The following is a 17,442-nucleotide window of genomic DNA, read 5'->3' on the forward strand; positions in this document are numbered from 1 at the left end:
ATCCATTCTCAGAAAACTAAAACATTGGAAAGTTAAGGAAGTCACAATAAAATCGACTGCAAATATTCCTCTAGTTACACTTACATTTCCAAGAACTGGAGGTATGTACAGTCAACAATGGCATTTTTGGTGATGACTTCTCGGCCATAGAGTTTCTTATAAATTTCCAGGAGATCGTCAACAGGCACATACCTGAGAAAAGCATTAGAATAAGAGTTGTTTTGATTCTGAAGTTGAAGATAATAACAGCAGCAGTAGCAGCTACCAGTTATTCCAGGATTATTATGTGCCAGACACCATGCAAAGGGCTTTACATTCATTATTTATTTAATCCTACCAACAACCCCGAGTGGTTAGTGCTATCATAGTCCTACTTCACATACAGGAAACTAAGGCACAGAAAAGTTTGATAATTTGTCCAATGCTGCAGAGCAAACTGGTACCCTAATCCAATATTTATACAAAGATAAGTAACTATAAAATATAAAAAGAATGTTTAGTTTTGTGAATTCAGAGTTCAAGGAGCAATATAAAGTATTTTTATTCTCTTGAGTTGAATTACTCTCAAGAATCATTGTTTTAAAAACACCAAAAATGGCTCCTTACCCCAACATCCTACTTTCAGAGTACATAGTGGAAGGTAGTAAAAGAGAATTCTAAGTCAATCTTTTGGTTCACAGATATTAGTTATTTCAGTTGGAAGAAGAGCAGCATTTTAAAAATTAGATTTATACTGTTATCTTTTATCTTTATTTAAAAAAAACCTTAGAATATACCAGACAGAAATCACAACCAATAAAACCTGATTTTAGTGTATTTATAAGAAGGAATCTATTGAGATTTCCATTTTTTACTTCACAAGCGCACCAGAATGGTCCTCCCCATAAACATAGCGTAAAACGCTAGACAAAATAACAAAAATATTTGTTTAGATGAATCACCAAGCTAACAAGAAAGTGAAATTTTTCCAAAAGCCAAAAACAAATTGAAACTGGAAACTTTGGGAGGTAAGCATGTGGGAAGCCAGCTTTTGCCCTGGAGACATCTGCTAAACCTGGGAACCTAGGAGTTTTTTGTTTTGTTTTGTTTGTTTGATGGCTGTGTGGTATGCAGGAGACAGGAGATAAAGTATAGGAACCACCAAATACCAAAAGTGGGCCATCTCAGAGGAGACTCCTCATTAAAGGCTATACCTTCTGCACAAATATTAGCTAGAAATAAACTCAACATACCAACAAGGACAGCAAAGAAACCTGCCTGTCTTCATCTTGGCAAAGGATAGAGAGAGGGGAAAATATCTCCCCTGAGAACCGGTAACAACTACCCAGCCCCACAAATGTTTTGTCTTTCATTCATGCCAGCTGTGTGGTCAGAAGAACTTCAAGGGTTGAAAGTAACTTAATGTGGTCCCAGGTGGTGCCTTGAGGTAGCATGCAGAAGGCAAGACAAACCTTCTCTGGAGAAATACAACTCTAATGCAAGCCTCGAGTAATTCAAGCACCAGTGAATATAACCAAAAGAAGACAAGATCCCTGATGGCGCACAATTTGAAATGGACGTCTAATCCAGTGCAGATGACCTTGTGTGGAGAGTTAGAGAAACCTCATGTCACTGCTACCACCACCTCTTCCTGGGACATCCAAAGCCCAGCTGGCCTCATCTGATCTGGGAGTGACCTGTTGGTTCTGGGCCTCCCTTCGCTCTAAGGTAGATGGACCAGGGATGGGAATGGGCAACTTGCCAAGCCCCCAGCTCTACTTCCTCTTTGTTCTGTAAGCACTCCTCCCAACTCTCAGCTCTCCATGCTCAGGGGCTGAGGCTGGGACTGAGGGTTAGAGTTATGTCACCTGACTGCTTAGTAAACATATGAAGAAAAAACAAACAACAAAAAGTAATTACAGTAATATCTGGTAAAGTGGACTTGAAGACAATAAGCATTGTGAGATATAAAGAATCACCAGATAAAAAGTTCAATTCACTAGAAAAATATAAGACTTTAAAACTCGAATATACTTAACAACATATCTTCAAACACATGTATGGCAAACTAACTACAAGGAGAAACTGAAAAATTCAACCATCACAGGGGGAGATTTTTAAACAAATTTCTCAGTAATTGTTAGACCAACCAGATAAAAATAGTAAGACTATCTTAATTATAGCTTACAAATCTTCTGATTTGAGCAGTACATTTAATAAGCTTGAGCTAATAAGTATATATATAACATTAAATCAAAAATTGGAGAATTAACATTCTTTTCAAGTACAGATGGAAAATTGATAAAAATTGATCATATGCTAGACCTTAAAATCAAGACTCAAATTTCACAGGAACCAAAGAAAAGTAGAAGGAAGAAAATAAATATGAGAAAAAATAATGAAAGAGAAAAAGAACATATAGTAAAGAGGATCAACAAAGCCAAAAGTTTATTTTTTAATAATAAAACTAAAAATATTAGACATGATTAATTGTTTAAAAATACAAGAGAAGGCAGGATAAAAAACATTATGGATAACAAAGGAACATAGGTACAAATAAAACAAGAAAAAAGCATAAGACATCATGAACTACCGTATGCCAAAATGTTTAAACACTTAGACAAAATGGAAAAGTCCTAGAAAAATATAAAACTCTTTAAGAAGAAACTGAAAAACTGTACAGTCCTAAAACCATTTAAAAAGTTTCTTAAGAGTCCCTACTTTTTAAAACATCAGGCCTAGCTAGCTTTACAGACAAGTTCTACCAAACATTCAAGAAATCAAAGTTATAATCTTACACAGACTTCCAGAAAATAGCAAAGGAAGGCATACTCCCCACCTGATTTCATGAAGCCAGGATGACTTTAATACCAAAACCAAGCACAGATAGAAGAAAGGAAAATTACAGTACAAACTAACTCATAAAAATAGATGGAAAAACCCTAAACATCAAGAAGAGATGAAGCAAATATAAAAAAAGATGATATAGCTTTGCAAAATTGGCTTTGTGCCAGGAGGTAAAGTTGATTTAATACTTGCAAATAGATTAGTATAATTCACTATATTAACAGATTAACAAATAACTATCTCAACAGATGAAGAATAAGAGTTCAATACACATGAAATTAATTTATAATAAAAACTACTAACAAACTTGAAATAGAAGGAAACTTCCTTAATTTGATAAAGGATACTCCCAAAAATCTAGAGCAAACTTGATGAAACATTGAAAGCATTTTCTTTACAATAAAGAACAAGAAAAGTATGCTCAATATCACCACTTCTATTGTACTGGAAATACTAGCCAATATGATACAGCAAGAAAGAAATTATGGGTATAAAGACTGAAAAGGAAAAGCAAAAGCCACGAAGACCCAACACAGCCAAAAATAAATAAATGAATTTCAAAAAATTGTTACAATTTGTAGATTATGAATTGTGAGTCAATTCAAAAGAATCTCCTGATAATTAGAATAAGATAGCTAAGAAATGTTGCTAGATACAAAAACAAAATTAGAAAGTCACTTACATTTCTATACACCAGCAATCAATTAGAAAATACAATTGTTTCCAAAAGTTACCATTTATGGTACTAAGTCTAATAAAATGTGTAAGACCTCGATGGAAAAACTTATAAAATTTTAGAGTCATTAAAGACAACTTAAATAAAACATAGCATATTTTTGGATAAGAAGACTCAATATTGCAAAATTGTTAATTCTCTTCCAATTCATCTCTAGAGTCAATAGAATTCTAAACAAAATTCCAACAAGATTTTTCTTGGAACTTGGCAACTTGATCCTACCAAGAGCCAAGGCAAGAGAAGGGACAAGATACATTTGAAGAAAAAGGACAGGTTGGGAAATCAGCCCTAATAGATGTCAAAATGTATTAAAGCTGTTGTAATTTTAAAAAATCAGTATTGCTCAGGGAAAGTCAATTAGACCAACAGAACATGATAGAAAGCCCAGAAACTGACCCACATATGTACGGAATTTTAATTTATGTCATAGAGGGCATTACGGATCAGTGAGGAAGGGCAGACTATTGATAAATGGTTCTGAGACAATCGGTTATCTCTACAGGAAAAAAGTAAAATTTCTGTCACAGAATATACAAAAAATTAACTCCAGGTAAATTAAAGATATAAAGTTAAGAAATGAAACTATAAATGATTTAGAAGGCTACGTAGGAGAATAACCTCATTCCCTCAAGGTAGGGAAGGATTTCTTAAATAAGACATCAAAAGTACAAATTACAAAAGAAAGGATTGATATATTCAACTACATTAAAATTAACAAATTCTGTTTATCAAGATACACCGTAAGTAAAAAGACATGCCACAAACTATAAAAAGATATTTATAACAAATAAATGATAAATGGACAAAGATTAGAAACCAGAATATACAGAGAATACTCAGAAATAAAAAGAACAACCCAACAGAAAAATAGGCTAAAAACCAAACAAAATGTTTTCACTTAAAATGAAATACAAACAATCGATAAAATACAAAAGAATATTCAACTTCATTAGTAGTCTGGGAAATGCAAATTAAAACTTTAAGGTGATACCATTACACACCAAACAGGTTAGAACAGTTTTAAAGCTGGACAATACCAAGTATTGGAGAACACACAAGAAGCAGAACAAAGCTGATGGGAGTACAAATTGGGAAGACCATTTTGAATGACAGTCTGGGATTATTTACTTAAGTTAAACATGCATAAGCCCTACAGCCCAGCGATTCCACTTCTGGTGCCACTTGCTTGAAAGACATTCCCCTCTGGTGCAAAAATACATGTGCAAAAAAGTACATGGCAACACTATGTGTAAAGCAAAAACACTTTACACTACTTACACATCCATCAATATTAGAATGAAGTCATTTTGGTATATCCACTCAATGGAGGACCATATAGTAGTGAAAATCAAGGAACTACAGCCGAACATATCGATATGATTAAATGTCAGAGAAATAATTTTAAGCAAAAACATTTTTACGTTTAATTACATTAAATTTAATTTTAAGCAAAATACATGCTGTGTAATTCTATTTATCTAAAATGAAAACCCATATAATATTTTGCATATGGATATAGCTACATGTAGTAAAACTATAGAGAAAAGCAACTTTAGTTGATTAAGAAAATGATTAAGAAAATCTAGGGTAGTGATTACATCTGGTGGGAGAAAAGGTGATGTGATAGAGCGGGAAGGACTTGGAGCTTCTAGAGACCAGCAATGCTCTACTTCTTAAGCTAGGTGGCAGCCACACAGTGTGCATCATCTAATTTTTTTATTTATAAAAATACATTATTTTATATGTTTGGCCTAATTCACAAATTTTTAAAAGAATCTACTTAGGCTATTCTAATCTTTAGTTTTACTTTTCAAAATTTACGAATGCAGAAGGCTCCTAATTACATTGCAAGTTATATTTCCTAAGGAAAAAATAGTCAAGCTCCTAACTGCCATTTGGTATCACACATTTAAATGTACATTGCTCTTACCAGTGCCGTGAGAGGTAATTAAAATTAAACTCAAACTGGCTCAACACGTCTCCTCCTATGATATGAGAAAAATATTTGCATCTGGTGAGTTAGTGACAACACATAGCATGCTTCTTTGAACACAAGTTTGCACAATCCAGATTATTAGTTCTTCACATTGTTATAGGTTCCCATTCATTGTTTTAGGTATAAGCACGTCTTTAAGAAAAAGTGATCTTTTAAAATTTTAGTGAAACACATGAATTAAGAAAGAGTCACCCATATAACCAAAAGGTTTTTTACTTTAAGAAGGACCATAAGGGTTCTTGTAAGTAAACACCACTCACCAATACTTTGTATATTTAAAGGTAATTTACTATAGAAAAAAAAAGATGGAGTTTACCAATTTAAAGCTAAAGTATTAGGAGACACTAGGCAATGAATTTAAATCCAATTTAAAAAGCAACGCTTTTCTAAAATAATGACGCAAATAAATGATAAAACGTAATGGGTTTTTTTTACCGAAAAAAACATGCAACTTTACAGAAGTATATCTCTATATGAAATGAGGTGTTACTGTACTCCAAACTGCAATATTAAAATAGAAAGCTAGTGGCAAGAGATTTTTAAAAATACACATTTAAGGTACAATAGTGACTGCAAGTGAAATATAACTAGCACAAAAGAAAATCTGGTAAATGTAAATAAACAGTACCGAAATCACCAGCCGGATGTGCCTCAGAATAGGAGCCGTGAAAATCAATCTGAGGAAAAAAGAGACCCATTTGTTATATCTCACAAATTAAAGCCCACAATGAAGTGAGTCGTGAAGAGGTGACAGTCTAACCCAATGATTGTTGAGAATGCCTAGTGATGGACTCGCTTTTCAAAGAAACATTTAATTTTATTGCTTTATTTGTTAAAAAATGATATTGGCAGCTGAGTTGTATACTTAATATCTTGAGACAGATAAAGCTACTGCAGACATTTGCATCGAACAGGATGCATGGAAAATCTCTACTAAGTGCAAGTTTAAAGTTGGTACAGAACGGTATTAATATCAATGAATGACCAGAGGGGACTTTCAGAAGCTAAGTCACCAGGTAAGATCACAATTTTTAGTGGTGATACGGCATCCTCATATAGAAAAGTAAGAAGGAAAGAAAACAAAAACATGTGAACTTACTTTTAAAAACGGTAGAACCAAGTAGTAGGTATTTATACCTTTGTTAAGAGGTACAGCTTGAATAAAACATACAATTTTTCAAATATGGTTTGTGACTAAAACAGAATATCACATCCATTGCTGTTTTCAGTGCACATTGGTCATTCTGCCCACGTGGATGAATTTACCCGGGAAGCAAGAAGAGTAAGAGGAATGAACAGGAAAGATGGAAATCTAACAAATACCGCGTTGGGCAAAGTCTTGTTTCCATGTGAATCTGAATAACCTAAAGTTTTCCTTTTCCTAAGAGGGTCAGTTTTGGATCTTGGGTATGACAGTATCACTCCCATAAAGCCATTAAAACCTGAAGATATGTACTCACGGCTCCCATTGTCCTAAGGAATCCTTGTTCAATACCCAGGCTATGCCAGCTGACATCTGCCACCATGTGAGAGGTAATTCCAAACAAGAAAGCTACCAATTTCTCTGTGTCCTGCCAAATGAGCAAATTAGAGTTGTGTGTGTGTGGGGGGGGGGTTATTTTATAAAAATCTTATTAAAGGATTAATACAGATGAATTCATTTCAATCGAGACTTAACAAAAAAATCAGAGACAGGTATATTGTAGTTTCCCAAAAAACACAAAGGACTTTTAAAAATGTTTTTGAGTGCCTTGGAACTGCTTTCAGATTAATTTACTATTAGAACAAAATGACCAAGTGACATAGCCCAAATTTTAAAAACATCATTTATTGCAGATAAAATTGAAGGTATAAATTTCAAAACACAAACCCATCATTTATTCAGGTATTAACTAGCCATCTACTATGTCCCATATGCTGTGTTTGGCACTGCAGGCACGACGGTGAGCAGCCCTCACAGAGTCTGGGGTGGGGTTGCGGGTCACAAATGGGGTTAATGTAGGAGCAGAAAGAGTACTTGGCAGGAACTGAGTATCTTTAGGGTTAGAGGCTGTGCCTACCTTATCCCAGGGAAGGGGGTAGTTCTCCCGGATATAATGAATGCTTGCATTAAGAAATGGAGTCCAGTGAGTACTCTCTGACACTTCATGAAATTGTCCTGACAAAACAAAAGCAACCCTCAGAATTCCTCCTTAAAAAGTTGGACATTCTCAATCAAATCTTCCACCACCACCTGATGTGTTACTGGGTCCCTTCGCCTTTCCTCCAAGCCTCTTATTTTCCTGAGTCAATGTTCCAAGGAAGCCTCTAGAACAGAAGGGCCAGTCAAAAGAAAAAGGAGCCTTAACTGCTCATAGCATCTGGAAACAGCTGGGCTGCAAGAAAAGCTGGAAGTATTTAAGTTCTGTGCCTTAAAGCTAAGGAGATAAGTTAACTTTTTTTTTTTTTTTTTTTAGGTTTTGGGGTTTTTTTTCAATCTTCTTTTCCATCACAGTCAGCCTCCCTAACAGCACAAAAGACAAAAGTAGATACTCCAAAGGCTTTCAAGCATTTGAGTTTATAATATTTTTAAATGGGGTGTTTCATATGCCTCTTTATTCCCACAGGAGGAGTGAAAAAGACAGGAACTGACATCTACTCAAAACCTTCAAGTGCCAGATTCTTCAGGGAGTGTCACATGTCACAGCGGCAATCAAAAGCAAAACTCCACTCAGATCTCTCAGGTCAACTTTTTTATACCGTTGTGAAACTAAAAATAACCTAATCGGGTTTTGTTTAATTGAAGTATAGTTGATTTACAATGTTGTGTTAGCTTCAGGTATACAGCAAAGTAATTCAGTTATACATATACATCTTTTTCAGATTGTTTTCCATTATAGGTTATATAGTCCCCTGTGCTCGATACAAATAAACTTATTTACAAAACAGAAATAGACCCACAGACATAGAAAACAAACTTATGGTTACAAAAGGAAAAGGGAGGGAGGGGGATAATTTAGGAGTTTGGGATTAACAGATATACACTATTTTATATATATATATATATATATATATATATAAATATAAAAATAAACAACAAAGACCTATTAACCAGTTTTAAATCACTGGTCTCTCTGAAGATGATTTTCAAAGAAGTTGTAACTAAGCAATCTGATTTTCTCCAACAGTTTTCCTAGAGATAAACTTACCATTCCTATTCTACAGAATACAGCAAAAATCCAGAATTAAGTATACCAGTAGCTCTTTTGACAAAACTTCATTTAACCAAATTGCTGGATTAACCGAAGCTCCTTGTTCCCTCTGTAAATCATATGGACTGGAAGCAAAAGAAAGCCACATCCCAGGACTGCTGGATGCTGGCAACTAGCAGGCCACTGTGCATAGGCCCAAGCATCTCGGTCCCCATGGCTCTGTTACAGTTTATGGTAGGTCAGCCATGTCTGTTTCTAATCCTGTTTATTAAGTCAATTGTCCTTGTTACTATGATGATAGAATTTAATTAGGTAAACTGATGAAATATGAGTTCAAAAAGTGGCTTCTTTGGCAACTAAGTATCTAAGAAATTTAAGTCCTTTCGAAAGATGCAATAAAAGTGAATCACCAAAGAAGAAAAAACTGTTGAAGTAGATATGTATGAGAGAAAGATAAGATTTAGAAAAACTGAGAAAATCTAGGAGGAGTCTGGGTGAAATTCCATGTAATGGTACATGTTTTGTAATTCTAATTGACCTTTTCACTTCAGTCACATACTGGTCCCAATCTTTATAACAGATAAAAGGGTATATCTTATCTACTGATGTATTTTAAAAAAAAAAAAAGAGAGAGAAAATGCTGGAGTTTGCATTCCTCTTACACTCTTCTCAGAACCTATTATTGTGTTGGGGTTTTTTGGTCTCTAAAAAGGGCATATGTTAAGCAAAAGTATCTCAAATTTAATTGACAAAAAAATCATTTTTACTTCTTTCTTTTTCTGTGCAAGATATCAAGAAGCTGTTAAAAATATCAAGAGACATTAAAGCCTCCTAAATACAGTTTGGGAAATGCTAAATTAGAAGTTATAGGTTATCCTATTATTAGAAAGAACTACAACAAGCAGGCAAAATATAATAATAGGATAGAGAAAGGATAGTGAACAGACTAAGAGGGAAACAGGAAAAAAAACGTACAAATAGAGAAACACAAAAGCTGAGTTATCTGGGATCGTAACTAGAGGCGTGAGCAGCTGTAAACATTTCATTGACTTTAAATGTATCACTGTACTGGAAAAAAAATGAGATAATGGCTGATGACCCTAAGACTCCAAAAATGGTTTATGTGGCAACCCAATGTACTGGATGCCTTTCATTGGTCCCCCCAGACTCACTTTCCGTCCTTCTCCCTCCTGCACTGTTCCTCTGAGGTGACCTGCTTCAACTGAATACTTTGTCCTCTGGCTTGAGGTGGGCTGGTTTTGGCCAATGGGGAGAACTGACAGGAGATCAGAGAAAAGGAGGAGAGAGAGGGTGGGGTATTCACTCTGCCAGCTCCCCTTCTGTGGGGTCACAGGGGGCTGGCTGCGTCCCTGACTCAAGGTCTGGCCCCATCAAGCGACCCTCTCCCCGCAGCTGTGTCTGCCCCCTCCCCTGCACTATGCCCTGCAATTTTCTTGTGTCCTGTCCGCACCTTTGTAAACTGTCCCCTTATAAAACTCCCCTCAGATTATTCAGTTTGAGTATCTCTTCTATGCCTCCAGGGGCCCAGACTGAAACAACTCATAAACCCGGTTCACTAATAACACTACCTTGGATTTGCATAAGACTTGACAAAATAACATGCATTAATGGCAACAGCAATTCAGTAAAGCTGCAAAGCAGGCATTAATTATTACTATTAATTAAATAGTAATTAACTAGATATTACTGTGTTTAGATGTGGAAACTGAGACTCAGCATGGAAGTGACTTTTTCAAGGTCACATGCTAACAGACAACATAGAAGGAACAAAAACTCAGACCTTTTGATTTCTTTCAAAATGTTTTCTCTTACTGCCATGAAGCAGGAAAGCAAGTCAGGGTGCTTAGAATAAAGCTTTCAGAATTTCTATGCTTAAGCAGGTAAGCTTTGGTTAAATGGAAAATGCACCTAAGTCATTGATCAACAATAGTAGAAAATATAATGTGTTATTTTATATTTTTTTGAGTCCTAGCTATTCCTATCACCCAAGGAAAAGTGACATCATTTGGTCTATAAATCTTTCGCTTACCTCTTCCGCAGATTCTGGGGTAAAAGGCATCAGGAAACACGGTTCCAGCCTGATATGCATCCTGGTGTTCAAGTAACAGCTGGGGAGCAGGAAAATATAGAGATTAGAGGGCAAGCGTCAACAGTCTGGGAAAAGCAGGCCCAGTCAATCTCCAAGTTTGGGAAGTTAGAACAATGTGATGGCGGGGAAGGGGGCGATGGAAGGAAGGAGTGCAGGAAGGAAGGCGTAAACAAAGAAATTATAAAAATTCATGTATAATCCAAACAGCACCCTGCCACGTAGAACTCAAGTTCTTTCCTACCAAAAGCAGACAGGCGGATTAAGTAGTAGCAAAAATCACCTGTTTGAATTTTATCTCCTTTCACTTTTTCTGTCCACCCACTAGAGCAGGATTTCCCCAAGGCTATTTCACTGACCCAGAACTGGTGTGTGGTAAAATTTTCAACGATCTAGTGACAATCAGTGAAATGAGAAAAATACAGACATATGTACATATATATGTGTATGTATATATATATATATATATGTACACACACACACACACACACACATGTTTAGAGTTGCTACCTGTGCTTTAGAGTAAGATTATATCCTTTATAAGTTAAAGGTTAAGATTATAAGCTTTTGGAGAGTTAAAAAATATCCTTTCCCCCATTAAAATGACGTACAGGTCAGTGGTAGAGGTGTTCTTTTCAGCATTCTTCCTTGGTGGCCTGGCTCACTCCATCCCATTCCGACCCCCTTATGGCTGTGCCCAGATGCACGTCAGAGTCTAGAAAATGAAGAGTACATTTCCCAGCCTCTACTGAGGAGCCCACTTCTCCCTCTTTTGCTCCTTCAGCCAGCAAGGAAGTGCTTGGCCTTTCCGCAGCAAAGGTGGAGGGGGCCCAGGTGATCACAGGCAGAGTGCAGGGCATCTATTTTACTTGTATGGAGGGTGGCTGAGGTGATGAAACCCCAGAGCCAACAGTCAAGGTGGTGGCTTCTTCCTTTCCAAACCACACAGGAGACAGCTGGATGTGGAGCTAGTGAATGGGACAGTGGCTGTCTGATTGCATGGTGGTCCTGGCAGGCCAGTTCTGCGTGTTTTCCTGGGAATCCATTCTGGACACTCAGCTTAGAGCTCGCTCCTCCATTTCTCACAGTTTATCAGCACTGAATCCCCTAATACATGGTCTTATGTCCCTCTCAGCATACGCTAGCCAGAGGGGTTTCCATGATCTGCAAATGAACTCTGACACCATGGGCAAAGTAGAAGTCTGGCACTCCAACTTTTTAATTTTTCAGTAGGGACTTACTAATAACATAGGCTATATATGAAAGCAACAAAGAAGTACCTCAAAGAACTTAAAACATAAGGAAATATAGTATCATCTACTTTTTGTTTTTGCTTTTTCAAGCAGTGTCTCATCCCCGGTCTTCTAAAGATAGAATCTCTTCCATACTGATCAGTAAGGCTGACCATAGGGGTACAAGGCCAGCATATCCACTCCCACTACAGTGCTTGGCTCAGAGCTGCACATTTGATGGAAGCTAGTTCAGCTAGAACTTTCCCCAAGACTTCTCAGCTAGAGCTGTGGGGAAGATACCTTCCTCTCATCGGGGATTTTAAACTTAGAGGTTGAGTCCTGGATGGCCAGTGTCTTCCACTAGAAAAGAGAGCAACATCTAGACCTCTTGGGTCCAGCTCTTTCTCAGGTCTATCAGTTACATGAACCCATAAAGTCTCCTTCTTTTCTAAAGATAGCTGGAGTTGGACTTTTGCCACTTAAAAGTAATAATTAACCTTATTGAATATTTACCTTCCAGCCACTGTTTTTCACTTTATATGCATTAAGACTTGTTGAATCTGCATCTCCCAGTGAGGCTGTGTCATTTAACAGGGAAAAATAATTCTAAAGTAAAATTTTAAAAGTAAAGGTGTCAGAAAAATAGTCAAGAAACTGCTAGGGGGAAAAAAGTACAGAGGGAGGAGGTATCCTTCAGATATAAAAATGTATTTTTAAGCTACAGAAATTAAAACAGTATGATATCAGAACCAAAAGAGACAGATCAATGAAACAGAAGAGTAAAGAAACAGACTCAAGCATAGATAATAATTTAATGCATGATAGAGATGAATAAAGGACGGAGTAATCAACAATTGTGTTAGCACAATCCCACGGCAATGCGTATTCCATTTTTGCAGGGAATCCATACTTAGCCTAGGTGACGCTGACTTGAAGTTGACATTACCAACAACAGGTCACTGGATCACTATCATGCTTTATGTCAAAATGATACAAGATGAATTAGAGAGTTAAATGTCAAAAATAGAGCCATGAAATTAACAAGACACATCTTAAGTGAATATTTGTTTAATCTCAGAGTGGGAATGATATTTCTAAGGAAAACATACAGGCAGAAACCACGAAAGATGATGCACTTAACTACACAAAAATTTAAATGTTTCTGCATGGTTAAAAGCATCAGAAACAAATTTAAGAGAAAAATAAATAACCACAAGAATCACTTGACACATGACAGGCTACTATCTTTAATAAATAAGCCATTCTCCACATCAAGATTAGTATCGTAATAGAAAAATGAGCAAAATACACAGGGAAGGGCTTCCCTGGTGGCGCAGTGGTTAAGAATCCTCCTGCCAATGCAGGCGACATGGGTTTGAGCCCTGGTCCTGGAAGATCCCACATGCTGTGGAGCAAACTAAGCCCATGTACCACAACTACTGAAGCCCACATGCCTAGAGCCCATGCTCCGAAACAAAGAGAAGCCACCGCAGTGAGAAGCCCGCGCACCGCCATGAAGAACAGCCCCCGCTCACCCCAATTAGAGAAAGCTCGCATGCAGCAACGAAGACCCAAAGCAGCCAAAAATAAAATAAATTTATGAAAAAAAAAAAGACATAGGCAATTCACAGAAGAGGCAATAGAAATAGTCAATAGACACTTGAAATATATTTAACCTCATTAATAGTAAATCAATCGTTTAAATGTCATTAAACCAATAACAAAATACCATTTTCACATATGAAATTGGCAAAAATGAAAAAATAATTTTAAAAAATAGACCATAAAAGTGAATCCATTTCCAAATCTGAATATAAAGAAATTTCAATGAAATATATGAACAATTAAGGATATTAACCCTTTCTTGGTCATGTATATCTTCCCTGTTTTTTCCTTCTTTATTTGTTTCTGGGCCAAGGGGATTCGACTAGCAGGGCCAGGGCTGAAGGGATTTGCCAGGTAATGGATCACATACAGGGGATCTAGCGTGTAAGAATATATATTGAGGATGATGGAGGCCAGGTTTCTCACTGTTGGAGAAAGGAGCTACAGATACACACATGGAGAAAGCTAGAATAAATCCTGTGCTGATGGGTTGGAACTGGAGATGTTTTTGTGTGAACTCAGGGTTTTAAATAGGTAAAGAGACAGACACAAAAGCCAACTTCAAGTGAAATCTGGGACAGTTTGAGCATCAAGATAAATAATGTTAGTAATGTGATATAAACCACTGAATAAAATAGGAATCCATGACTGTATACTTATATAAAGAAATAGATAAATGGGGAATAAGGAAAAGCTCTACCTTACAGCAGAATGCTAACTAATAAATGTAGAAGGAATCAGACAAACAATTTGGCAACCACCAAAATTATTTCAGGCAAGAATAAGCAATGGATGCTAAAAAGTTTGAGGAGAAACAGGATATTTACATTACTTCAATATATCTCCTCACAAAATATTTACTAATTAATTTAAAAAGTAGAAAATATTTATTAACTTTCCAATATAAAAATGCGGCAGACACCATCTTAACCAAGAGGTAAAATTAACATCAATAGGACTTCTGCTTCCAGAAGTGGGTGTACTTTTCCCTATTCTTCTTGCTAAATACAACTCAAACCCTGGGCATTGTATACAAAACGAATATAAGATGACTAAAGGTGGAGATAAGTATGCAGATTGGCTAAGAAACTCAGGACCTGAAGAATAACACTGTGGTGAGTTCTGTGGATTTTCTTTTTACTTCATATATCCCAAACTGGATAATGGAAAAGCCAGCCACCAAGAAACTCCAATGGGTAGAGACAGAACAAAACAATGCCACAACAAAAGCCTGCTCTCTCTAGCCACAGAACCAGGAAACGGACAGCCTAGCAAGACAGAGGACTTCCACACAATAACCTTTCTACTCCAGGTAAACATCACAGAAAAACCTGTGGTCCCACCCTTCCTCACCACCAGCTAAGGTCTAGTGGGGAGCCTAGACTTGTCCCCTCACCAGGCTGCAGTAAGGTGCCCCAGCGCCCCAGCTTCAGTGGTATCAGAAAAGGCTAAGGAGGGAGCCAGGACTTTCATCCCTCCCATCCTGCCCCCTACCCTTACCCTTTGATGTCAGTGAGACCATGAGGAGAGCCTAGGCATCCAATCCCAACTGGCAGTAACAAGGAATCTCTCCCCATCCCCACTGGGGAGGGGGGCAGTGTCAGAAGAAGCCCAGGGGAAGTCAGAACATCCACCTCCAGCCAGCAATAAGAGGCCACCTCTGCCTTCTGACATCAGTAGAGGCAATGGTGAGGAGTGACAATTAGGCACTCCTACCCCTCCTGGCCAGAGAGGCATCAGGGCAGGCCCAGTGGGGAGCCTTGAATTCTAACCCCAGCTGGCAGTTAGGAGGCAGTGTCCCCTGACGCCTTCCCCGACCTGACTGGTATCAGAAGAAGACAACTAAAAGAGGAAGTTTAAATAAGATCCAGAGTCTCATAACCTAATACCTAAAATGTCCAGGTTTCAATCAAAGTTCACTCATCATACCAAGAACTAGAAAGATGTCAAAAGGAATGAAAAGAGATAATCAGTAGATGCCAGCATTGAGATGGCAGAATGTTTCGAATTATCTGCCAAATATTTTAAAGCAGCCATCATAAAAATGCTTCAGTGAACAATTACGAACACAGTTGAAACAAACAAAAGAGTCAAAGAAATAGAAGATATAAAGAAGAACTGAATGGAAATTATAGAACTGAAAAATACAATAGCTGAAATAAAAGTTCAGAAATGGTACAAGTTGACATCATGTGCCTTCTGGTAAGAGGCAATGAGAAGAATACAGCATCACTTCAATGGTCTATAATATTTCTGCCCAAAAATAACCTGCAGGAGAATCTAAACATGAGGAACCATCAGACAAAACCAAATGAAGGTGCATTCTACGGAGTTACTAGACTGTACTTTTTCAAACTACTGAGGACAATAAAGACAAGGTAGGCCTGAGGAACTGTTAAATGTTGGAGGAGATCAGACAACTAAACACATGCTCCTGGAACCATAAAGTATATTGAGACAACTGGTGAAATTTGTAAGAGCCTGAGGATTGGGTGATAGTGTTATTTCAATGTTGATTTCCTGATTGTGATTATTATACTGTAGTTATATAGATACATATAGTAGTTATATATATGTATATGTATATACATGGTGTCCTTGTTTTTAGGAAATATAGTCCCTCCTTATCCATGGTTTTGCCTTCCTTGGTTTCAGTTACCCATGGTTCAAAAATATTAAATGGAAAATTCCAGAAATAAAAAATTCATAGTCTTAAAATTGGGCGCCATTCTGAGTATCATGATGAAATCTCGAGCCATCCTGCTCTGTCTGCCTGGAACGTGAATCATCCCTTTGTCCAGTGTATCCTGCCCATTTGTCTCCACTATTAGATCTACTATCAAGGTAGCGCAGTGCTTGGGTTCAAGTAGCTCTTATCTTTCTCAATAATGGCCCCAAAGCACAAGAATAATGATGCTGGCAATTTGGATATGCTGAAGAGAAGCTGTAAAGTGCTTCCTTTAAGTGAAAAGGTGAACACTGTAGACTTAATAAGGGAAGAAAGTGTATGATGAATTTGATATACAGTAAGATATACGGGAAGAACCACTGTACAGTAAGAACAAACCTTCTAGCCATGAAACTGTGAAGAAGGAAAAGGAAATTTGTGCTAATTTTGCTGCTGCACCTCAAACTGTAAAAGTTACAGCCACAGTGTGTGATTAAGTGCTTAGATAAAATGGAAAAGACATTAAATGTGTACAATATTTTGATAGACCATATTCACATAATTTTATTATAGTATATTGTTTTAATTGTTCTACTTTATCATCAGTCATTGTTGTTTCTCTTACTGTGCCTAATTCATAAATTAAGCTTTATCCTAAGTATGAACATATGTATAGGAAAATACAGTATATATGAGGTTCGGTACTATCCATGGTTTCAGGAATCCACTGAAAGTCTTGGGATGTATCCCCCGAGGATGAGGGGAACTACTGTACACAAGGGTGTGTTGAAGGGTAATGATTACCACGTCAGCAACTAACTCTCAAATGGCTCAGGGGAAAATCAATACGTATACAGAGGCTCAAAAGGCAAATAGGATAAGTTATCGACAACTGGGGAAATTGGGTAAAAGGCATACAAGAATTATTTGTCTAATTTTTTCAACTTTTCTATCAGTTTTAAATTATTTCAAAATAAAAAGTTAACATAAGGAACTGGTTAAATGAATTATGGTACAGAAAATATGTAATGGTTTAAAATTATTCTGAAGATGTCTATTGACATGGACATGAACAGATATA

At 36.9% G+C, this 17,442-nt stretch overlaps 1 protein-coding gene across 1 annotated transcript in view; it reads right to left on the reverse strand.

Annotated features, from left to right (window-relative positions):
- The window catches only part of GPLD1 (glycosylphosphatidylinositol specific phospholipase D1), a 45,144-nt gene that overhangs the window by 24,769 nt on the left and 2,933 nt on the right, over positions 1-17,442 (reverse strand). The window contains exons 3-8 of the mRNA XM_060023815.1: positions 10,800-10,890; positions 7,619-7,716; positions 7,019-7,129; positions 6,187-6,235; positions 5,493-5,547; positions 85-192 (exon numbers count right to left, since the gene is read on the reverse strand). Coding sequence (XP_059879798.1) covers positions 85-192; positions 5,493-5,547; positions 6,187-6,235; positions 7,019-7,129; positions 7,619-7,716; positions 10,800-10,890 — 512 coding nt within the window. The remainder of the gene's footprint in view (positions 1-84; positions 193-5,492; positions 5,548-6,186; positions 6,236-7,018; positions 7,130-7,618; positions 7,717-10,799; positions 10,891-17,442) is intronic.

This window comes from Delphinus delphis, chromosome 10, assembly GCF_949987515.2.
Source record: "Delphinus delphis chromosome 10, mDelDel1.2, whole genome shotgun sequence".
NCBI classification, from domain to species: Eukaryota; Metazoa; Chordata; class Mammalia; order Artiodactyla; family Delphinidae; genus Delphinus; species Delphinus delphis.